Genomic DNA, 10,600 nt, shown 5'->3' with positions numbered 1-10,600 from the left:
TATTATCTATCAAAATGTACTCTTGTTAGTAAATTATTCATTTATATATCTTTATATCAAATAATATACGAGTGTATGAGAAATTATAAGTGGTCCCAAATTATTATGATTTTAGTTAATCTCTACTTAATAAGTATATATATAATTGAGTATTAACTTTTTTGTCATAAATTAAAGAACTTGATGATTTTTTAAAATAAATTAAAGAATTTAAATACTTATATTAAGACTAATTAACTGGAGACAGTGGATACTTGCTATTTCGGACTGCTTAATAATTTGGGTGTGAATGGATGTCGACTCATCTTTTTTCTTTTTATTCAGAGGCAGAATGGACCTACATATATATTAATTTTTTGTACAACATATTCCTATTCATACTATTCCATTTTGTCCCTCTCTTACCTTTGCATCCATTATTAATGATCAAGTTCTCTTTATTCAACCTCTCAACAAACTAAAGAGTGAAAGATCACGCTGAAGGATCCCTGCTAATTAAATTAAAGCAACTTAATTAGCAGTATAGCATGTCCAACAATGGCAGCAACAACCCTTATGTTCAAATTTCCCCTCTTCACACCAACCGTGAGTGGTTAATGTTCCATGTTTTCTGTACATGCAGATAAGCTTTAGTTTTTTCTTCTTTTTTTTTTAACATCAGTTATGATCTCAGGTCCAAAGCCAATGGATACGGTGTGTGATGCATTAAACCGCTGCAGCAGGAAGGTTGGAAAAGCAACTAGAAGAGCTGAGACCATGGCTGACAATTTCTGGAATCATAGTAAGTTTGCCTCGATCAACTTTATCCCCTTTTTATTTCTTTTTCTTTTATCATATGTATTGAAGATCTCACGCCACCTCATGATGAGACTTAAAAAAAATATATGGTAATCATCATCTAACGATCGGATATTTAAGATTAATTGAGTTAAATCCATAATTCATGATTCTAAAAATCTCAAAGAAATGTATCAATTTATATGGTAAAATGTTAAAATAAAATTTTGATCTTTATACACTATTTCTCATTTTTAATCTCTATTAAAAAATGAGTTTAATTTTCATATATGATTATTCATGTAAATATTTTTATGCTATCAATCAATTAGAAATTACTCTAAATTTGATTATTTAAAATAATTATTACAGATATTAAAGAATAAAAAAATCATTATACTCTGTGAATACATTCTATCTATTCTAGTTGTTGTATTCTGAAAGAAATTTCTCCATTTTATCATTACGAATTTGATCTGTATCACCATTAATGATAAATTTAGCTTTGTTGTCAATTATCATCTTTGCCAAGCTGATATCGCCATTGATATGATGCCATATAGGATAAACATTAGCCAGCTTAGCAAAATCTAATGTTATAACTTTGGTAAATGGTAGGAACTAATTTGCGAGCACCATTTGCTGAAAAGATCAAAATCTATAAACTTCTTTATGTAGAGACTAAAACAAAAATAGTGTCAAGCACAAGGAATTTTTTTAAAATTTCTATCTTAGCTTGGAAGCTGAACTCCCAAACTTTCTTACCGATCATGCATAAATTGAAGTTGTTCTAGCCACCGCAGCAAATTTAATTTTGGCTTTATTGCACTTTTTACCTTCAACTTTTTAATTTTTGACAAATATTATCTTAATTTTTTAATTTGACGCATTTTACTTTTAACTTTTAAAAATCTTGTAAATTTTATCCTTCATCAGTTAATACTAATATAATTGTACTTTTTATCCGTAACTTATTTTTTTTCTCAAATTTTATCTTTAACTTTTTATTTTTCTGAGAAATTTTGCTCACAACCTTTGTGCTTGTTAATGGATAAATGACAGAATAAAATTCATAAGATTTTTATAAATTGGGGTAAAATGCATCAAATTAAAAAATTTAAAGTAAAATTTGTCAAAAATTAAAAAGTTGTAAGTAAAAAGAATAACTAAGCCTTTAGTTTTCTATCCATAATTTTTAAGTAGTGTAGACCTGTAGACTTATGTTCTAATGAAATCTTTGATGCATAATTATACTGCAGTCAGAATTGGTTCTAGTCTTGCTGATGCAGCAGTGGCTAGAATCGTTCAAGGAACAAAGGTGCTTACACTAGGAGGACCTGATATATTATTTCAACAATCATTTGGGAATTTTCCAGGAGAGAAGCTCATAAAGTCATTTGCTTGCTACTTATCAACATCTACTGGACCTGTAATTGGAACAATATATGTATCAACTAAAAGAGTAGCCTTTTGCAGCGACTATCCACTGTGCAATTATCCACTCTCGCTGCAGCAAAACCAGAGTGTGCATTATAAGGTACTTATCTTCTTTCTTGCAAAGTAAACAACACCCTGTAGTTTGTATTTGATTATGTTTCCTGATTGGTTGCTACTTGCTAGTAATCTTCTGATACAAGAAACTCAGGATAAGCCTAGGTGAGTTAAACTGTATTCGTTGGAATTTAATTAGAATGAACTGTTAGTGGAAAGGATTTTTACAATGTCATATAATCTCTGGTGTGTCATGTATAAAAATTTATTAGGTATTCCTCAACCACCACATAGTTGATGGTCCTAATTTCCTAATCAATCTTTACATGACACGTAATTAAGCGTTATTCTAATTTTTCTCTAAATTAAAAACTCAAATATGTATCATATAGAGAATGGTCGGACCAAAGGTCATATCTGGCGTGTTTATTTTTTTTTTTTTGAAAGGAAAACTAAGAATTATATATATATATATATATATATATATATATATATAGGTAGTTCAAAGTCTGCACAAGATATAAAGACATTACAGAGCTGCAAAACAAAAGCAGTATATCCCTCCTATATTTGTTACATATCGCTACCAAAAAGGTTGCCTCTATACAACAACCAAAGACCATAACCTGTAACACTAACAACAATCAGGTTGGTAGACATAACCTTGGATTGATCCATTCAAACAAACTTCATCTAATAAAATAATGTAATCTTTCATTTTGTATTTAAACTACTTAAACCTTATGATAAAAATTCAATTTTCACTGTGTATGTATTAAATGCACCTTATTTTTTGGGCTTAGAATTCTAAAAAACAAGTTGGTAGCCTGGCGAGCAGCAACCTCCACGAGAAAACAAGGATCTTTGAAGGAATTATAGAAGCCCAAAAGATTGTCTGGATGAGGATAAGTGGTTCTCCATGGCATAAACAGAGCCATACTTAAATAGCAGAATCTTCCTCCAGACAGCAGACATATCAACCGTGAATCTCCAACACCACTTCTATAATAGGCTGATATTGAAAATCTCGACATTCTTCACACCAAACCGCCCTTCCGATATCTAGGGTGTTTATATAGGCTTCACTCATTATTATAGCCAATTTCTCTTAATTTTCAACATGTATTAGGAGTAATATGCGTGCATCAATGAGATCACAGATTCACATACAAGCATGCAATATCACTTATCACTCTGATTGTATTTGTTTGTGACTGCTGAAATGGTCAGTAAATGTCTGAACAATATATATCCTGAGAAATCAATACACCTTACTGAAACCTTTTTTATTTTTTATTTTTTATTTTTCTGTATTTGATGTATAAAGTTTATTGAATTAAGTTTTAATAAGAGGAAATGAATAATAGTCATACTCTCATACCCACATTTTTCATACCACTTCGAAAGACAACATAAAATAGACCCCCCTCCCCTACTTCTTTGGGATGCTCAACTAATATTCCATACATTTAATCATGGATAACTCATAACTCCTATGTCTAATATTTTGAGATCATAGTTGAAAGTTGATACCCTTTGAATTTCTGAACAGCAACATCCCAAACTTTAGGTAAGTTTCTTGTAATAATCAAATACTGATTTTTTGTGTCTTATATACAGGTCGTGTTGCAACTCGATCAGTTAAGCACGGTTAGTCCTTTCTCAAATAGATTTAACCCTGCAGAAAAATACATGCAGCTTGTCACAGTGGATGGTTATGAATTCTATTTTATGGGGTTTATAGCATATGACAAGGCTCTCAAGACAGTAAGAGAGGCTTCACTGCAATATCACAACCATTCCAGAGAAAGCTCGAATGCTTGAATTATTTTTCATCTATGTGCTGGACACACACCCTTGAACTACAATGTACCCTATTCCAATTTATTTGGTAGCAATTAGCTGAGAAATGAGCATATGGCAAATTTCATCACAAGTTAATGGGGAAAGCCCCTCCCTAGAATTAATGTCGACCCAACGATAAACGAGGTTTAAAGTGAATTTTAAAAGAAATTTTATGCTTTAAATATGTTAGATTTTTTTAAATATTTTTTGTTGGTGCGTAAACTTTACTTACTTTATCCTTGGACCGGCCTAAGCTAGAACCTAAAAGATAATTTGGCTCTAACATAATATTATTAGAACAAAGAAAGGGAAGGGAATGACCCCAAGTGAAGCAATTGGAATTTGGAAGGAATCCCGTAATTAATCAGTTTGTTTTTTCACTGAAAAATGTAAAATCATAACTTCATCTAGTGTCATTATTTTCAGCAATGTACCGAACCTTTGATCATTACATAGCTCACGAGAGACTAAGTAGACATTCTTTTAAAATCTTTACTTCGGGTTTAGTTTCACTTAAAATTCATTATCCCTCTCCAGAAATATATTTATATGAAATCAAACTCAAGTCTTCTCCTGCAGACTCAACAACTTGTGTTATTAATTATGCTACAGTCATTAGATAGCTTGAATATTGAGTAACATGCATGAGTAAATAAGTCTCAAAGTTGGATAGAAGTGAGCAATTTGAGAAACATATAACTGAAATTGGCCCACACACCTAATGGTTTAAGATTTTAGATTGTGGCCGTGTCAAAAGTGATTAAGGACATATTTGTTTAAGCTTGTTTTAAAACACTTTTTTCAATAAAATAATTATTTTTTTATTTGTTTGTCTAAACTGATTTAATTTTTTAAAAAATGTTTTCTACTTTTTTTAAGAAATAACCTCTATTTGCTTCTTAAAAAAATATTTATTTCTACAATCACTTTTTTCTTAAAAAATTTAAGCAAATTAACTCTTAATATAAGATTTTAAATTTTGTTAAAAAAATATGATTTAAAATTGTGAGTGCAGTTCTGAATGGCATTGTCAACACCTGCAGACCTACATGGTTGTTAGAGTGTGCACCTGCATCCTCTTATTTTTAAAATTCATTAAATTTGTAAATAAAATTTTATATTTTTATATTTTATTTTATTTATATTTATATAATTAAATTCACTCATTTTATTTTTTATAATTTACAACTTAAGATGTTAAATCCGCCACTCATGGTCAATGCGATTGCGGTGATGCTGCGATAGTAACATGGCACACAAATAAAAACAACTCTATCGTAGTGTGATGCAGTTGATAATGCTGCTGCAATTGCAATATTGGGACCGCATCATGATCAGTGGCGGAGCTTGAGAAAAAGTGCTGGAGAGGACAAAATAATTAAGGTTATGTAGTAATATATATATATATATATATATATATATATTAAATTAATGATGTTATTCAAATATTAGTTGTTTTTTAATTAATTGTTGTAATGGTAGTAAAATATTTTTTCTACTTCATAAATAAAATTCCTCAACTGTTTTTAATAATTTTTATACTTTTGTTTACTACTAAATAAATAAAAAAATAGAGAAGTTATCTTTCTTGTGAAAAAGTTGTAATAAACATAATTTTTTCTAACAAATTTATATGAGAATACGTAATAAATAATTAGTTTTCAATGGATTTTTTAATAAATTTAAAGAAATAATCATATTTTCTAAGTTAAATAAATTTACAGAATGTTTAGTAGAGAGAATTTAAAAAAGATCTCAAAATTCATAGAAAAGTATTTATATAAAAAATCCACAAAGAAAGCTGACATGTTCAAGTCATATTATATACGAGAGTTTTTACTGATAAAAATATATATAAGATTTTATGTACCAATACGAGAATAATCAGTTTAAAAGATGCAAAAATAAGTTTTATATCACGGAAAAATTAATTAAATATTTCATATATAAAAATGTTATTAAATCAGTCATAATTATTTTTTGACAAATAACTATTAATGTTATAAAAAAAAGCTTAAAATGTAATGTTAACCTAAAATTGTCCATAAAATTAATAATAATAAATAAAATGACTAAAATTATAGTCTTTTATACTCTTTCAATGACTGAGAATTTACAAATTAAAATTAAAAATCATTATAAAAATATTATAAAATTTTATTTAAGAATATGGTTTCTCTTTCCCTCTCTATATAGAGAGATTGAATTCAACATTATATTTGCTAGGATTTACTAAAACTATGTATAAGACGGATACCATTAATTATAAGACTGGCTTTTTATTTTACAGAACTTTAGTTAAGTTTTTAGAACTTAAAATTGTTTTACTAGGTCTTTCACAAACTTTAGACGGATATCATTAATTTTTTATATTTTAATTTTCTTGTTTAATTTACATTTAATACAAAATTTTATTTTAAAATATTTATCTAAAAAAATTAATATAAAATTTATAAAATAAATAAACATTATTTAATTTAATTTTATTAAATTTTTGAGAAAAAATACTAAACTTTTTCAAGTAGGAAGATTAAGTACAAAATTATTTTCTAAAATTGTGACAAAATAAAGATTTACTTTTTATTATATTCATCCATCAAAATAAAAATCATATATTGATTTTATGAAACCACAAGCATTACAAGAAATTTTATAATTTGCTACTAATTTTAACTAGGAATAAAATTCATAGATATCTTGTAGCTAATTAAGTATAAATTAACTACCATATTTATTTTCCTAGTTAATATTAAAATTGAAAACTATTTATTAATATCTCTTTTATATCCCCAATTAAATTTTATTTTCCTAGTTACACTTCAGTTACTCTCGCTCTCCCGCGCGATTGGAGAAGAGGAATGGGACTCCGAAGGTTGAGGTGCGATCGGAGAAGAGGAACCGCTTGAAGAATTTTTTTTTCGAAGGCTTTGTTCTTCGGGTTCTTTAAGGTTAGGTTTACACTTCTCCGTTTGCGTTCATCGCTCACTCCCTCACTCTCGTGTTCATCGCTCACTCCCTCACTCACTCTCAATTTCATTCGCATTCTCAATTTCGCGATCCATTCTCTGTTCAATTTCTGTTCTCGCTTTCTCTCCTATGCTTGTGTTTTTCTCGGGATTTTCAAATCCGCTCTGAATGTTTATAAAGTGTAAGACTGTTTAGTTTGTAGTTATTGATTCAATTCGAGAAACTTTATTTTCTTCTCTCGATCTCACTCTTCAATAAAAAAATTTCTCCAGGCTTTGGTTTCTCACTCTTCGATTGGTTTCACTCTGATAGAACTGAAGGTAGTGTTCAATTTCTGTTTCATTTTTATAGATCATCGGATTACAGATATTTGAAGATTTGATTTTAGTGTGTAATAGAATCAAATCAAATTCATCTCGATTGGAATTTTAGGAATTGATTTATCTTTGAGTTGATGCAAAGACAACATTGGTGTTCCTATATCACTCCTTATACTTCATTTTGATGACTAGTTATAATTGATATTCTTTATTCATGTCGATTATTTGTTAAAAATGTGACTATATGATCCTTTCACTGCTCCACACTTGCACATTTCCTGATTTTTACTGAAATTTTGAGTAGTGCACATGGATAAATGAATAGGGCTGACTCTGAGAATTGTATTTTTTTTCTTTATTTTAGATGCTAGGTGTTTGATGATAATACCGAAATGTGCTAAGCCAATGAATCAAATGAGATTGTGATCTGGTTTGTACCTATGGAATTAATATTGTGTGTGTGTATATATCAAGTGATGGTTGTGGATTCTGTAATGTGCTCATTGACAATGTGTATCTGGTTGATTTGAATCCATGATTGAGCACTAGTTGTTTGATTAATCGCCTAACCCAAGATCTTCCTCCTCGTGTGGTAAAGTTAGGGGTGTGTATGGTTATTATGACCCCTGTGCTTCCCACAAGTGAGTTAATTTTAAGATTTTATCAATAGTAGCTATTCCTGTATTGACAAAGGTTTCTTTGCGACCTTTGAATGTCTATGTACAGGGTGTTATGAGAAATTCTGAAATAAGGTTAAACAATTGTCAGTACTTAAGGAGGCAAAACTAGACTTTTAGTTTGTGAGATTGTCTGTATTCTGTACCTTGCAAGATGTCTCAAGCAGTTATCAATGATAATGAAGGGGACGTTGTGATTGGTGCACTACACTATGATCTCACATCTTTTAATCAGAGCATTCACATTATTATTTTTGTAGCTGCTGACAAGGCAGTGATTGATTTACATACAACTATGCAAACTAAACCATGTTAAATACAATTTATAAACAAAATTAAGACAAAGACCTTTGTATTGTAATTAAGTGAAACATATTTTAAATAGCCAGAATCTAAGTTTTAGGTAAGAGTACTCATTACTGAGAAACATTCCTTAACCTCTTTATTTTTTTATGAGAAATATCTCTAACTTGGTCCTTCCTTCCCTGGCTTCACTTGGTCCTTCCTTCCCTGGCTTCACTTGGTACTCAATTTGTTTATGCCTAGTTCATTTTCTGCTGAGAAGTTTCCACTTATCATTTTCCTACATTGCCAAAGAGTTCAAAACCTTTGTAACCATTGGTATGATTTTCTATGTAAATAGTTATTTATTTATGTAGGCGTTGTGCCAATTTATGTAGGCACTTGTATAAATTAGGAATGACATGACCCCAAGTCTCAATTTATATCATGTCCTATTTTTTTCCTCTCAGGAAAAGGGGGCATTGGATGCTGAAGAGCAGATTGGGAAGGCTCATGTAACATAAGTAGGTTAGTTGGATCTTAATAGGCTTGCTCACTTTCTTGGTGGCACTATTTCTTATATTTTTGGGGGTGGGATATTCGAGGTTATACAAGATTGTTCCAGTCTGATAAGCCAATAACAAAAGGCCAAGCAGCTATGGCTCTAGCTGCTAGAGATATATTGGAGATGCTTCTGAAATATTCTATCTGTAGGCCTTGAGGTACATTTCATCTGAATTTCTTCCATGAGAAGGAATTTGACGAATAGTATTGCTTATATAGTGTATTAATTTGATTCACCTCATGTTCTTTTTTTTATTATTATTCCAGGTCAAAACTTCTATCAGAACTTCTCCTTCTTTGTGTTAGTCATCTCTGCATGGAACTATCCAATTTGTATGTTAATATTTACTTGACCTTGAGTTTTATATATTTTTTACCTGACATTTTCAGCCTCTTCTTTCATCCTTTTTTTTTTTGAAGAAAAATCTACAGTAATTTTTTTTTGTCTCATTCAAGTTATGTACACATTTTATAACATGAATAATTCTTGGTTTGTTAAGTAATGGAAGAGTGGGAAAAATAGTGATGACTGCTACTGCAAAACAACACCAGTTGTGCTAGAGCTTGGAGGAAAACTATGCTGTGATGGCAGAGGATGCTACAACATGCTATGTCTAGGTTTTGCACAAGTTGATAAAACTTTTCACTTTGGCACAAGTATAAGAGAAAGTATACGAGATACATCTACCTATTTGGCTGGTGTTCAATGAAATAGACTATGTTGGGCATAAGGATCTTGGTTTGAGTTTGGTGTGTTTTGACCTTGTGCCTGTACTGTTGGGGATTCATGTATTTATTAGACCTTCTTATGTTGAACAATGGCATGTATTTAACTCTTGTTTAGTAAGAAAATTCATTGGGTTCCACCTTCTTGCCTCTTTTATTAATGAATTTCACTTTTTCTTTTAAAAAATACTTTCTCTATGATTATTTGGATTGTCAAACTGTGACAAATTTTTTAATAAATGAGTAAAAATAATTTATAAATTAAAAAATTAAATTAAATTAGCTAAGAAATATATATATATATATATATATATATATATATATATATATATATATATCTTCAATTTAACTATGAATTAGCTAGGAATTAACTAGGAAATAATTTTTAAACTATGCTAGATATAGAATAATTTTAGCTATAAATTACATACAAAATTACTACGAAAATAACTTAGTAACATAGCTAGGAACAAATAAAATTTGAACAATATATTATTACAAGTTAACTAGAGAATAACTACAATTTTTTATAAATAATTACAAATTAACTAGGTTAAATTAGCCACCTAAGTTAATTCATTCATCACCAATCAAACAATTAGTATCCCTAAATCCCTAATTCTCCAAGAAATCAAAAAGAGGAAAAGAATATCGTTAGTCAAACATTCAAGATAAATCAAACAATTAAAAAAACCATGCTTTAGAATGTTGATAAACTAATCAATTCATAAAATAAAATTGAAACATAAATCCTATTAGGGTTTAGAGCCAATTCCTCTACCCATGGCTAATGTCACACCAACAAGCAAGAGTTTTCATTCCTCCTTACCTTGAATAATGAAAGTGTAAGAAGGTTAAAACAATAGCACTAACAACCCCTGGGTTGACGAAGGAGGTACAAGACAGCTGCAGCTGCCGTCTCGGTTCTTTTTTGGCGGGTCTATTTTTTTT

General features: G+C 29.7%; 1 protein-coding gene and 1 long non-coding RNA gene across 6 annotated transcripts; both read left to right on the top strand.

The window, feature by feature from the left end:
- The first annotated feature begins 372 nt into the window (after positions 1-372).
- LOC100306065 (pleckstrin homology-like domain-containing protein) lies at positions 373-4,261 on the top strand. 2 transcript variants are annotated; one of them, XM_006580861.4, is made up of 4 exons: positions 373-585; positions 674-781; positions 2,037-2,314; positions 3,072-3,951. In XM_006580861.4, the coding sequence occupies exons 1-4, from the start codon at positions 528-530 to the stop codon at positions 3,210-3,212; spliced, it is 585 nt and encodes a 194-aa protein (XP_006580924.1). In that variant the 5' UTR covers positions 373-527; the 3' UTR covers positions 3,213-3,951. The 2 variants fall into 2 exon arrangements, with proteins under 2 accessions (XP_006580924.1, NP_001236989.2); NM_001250060.3 differs by having other exon boundaries at positions 436-585; positions 3,889-4,261.
- Positions 4,262-6,923: 2,662 nt separating this feature from the next.
- Positions 6,924-9,789, top strand: LOC102667088 (uncharacterized). Of its 4 annotated transcripts, XR_005891861.1 has the most exons (6): positions 6,932-7,261; positions 7,353-7,400; positions 8,624-8,698; positions 8,830-9,081; positions 9,191-9,256; positions 9,424-9,789. It is a non-coding gene; the product is annotated as an uncharacterized lncRNA (long non-coding RNA). The 4 variants fall into 4 exon arrangements; XR_414841.4 differs by lacking the exon at positions 8,624-8,698 and having other exon boundaries at positions 6,924-7,261; XR_001388749.3 differs by lacking the exon at positions 8,624-8,698 and having other exon boundaries at positions 6,939-7,061.
- The last annotated feature ends 811 nt before the right edge of the window (positions 9,790-10,600 follow it).

Source organism: Glycine max, chromosome 6 (assembly GCF_000004515.6).
Source record: "Glycine max cultivar Williams 82 chromosome 6, Glycine_max_v4.0, whole genome shotgun sequence".
Classification (NCBI taxonomy): domain Eukaryota; kingdom Viridiplantae; phylum Streptophyta; class Magnoliopsida; order Fabales; family Fabaceae; genus Glycine; species Glycine max.
Note: the sequence above shows the minus strand (reverse complement) of the source record. Positions and strands in the feature narration are given on the sequence as shown.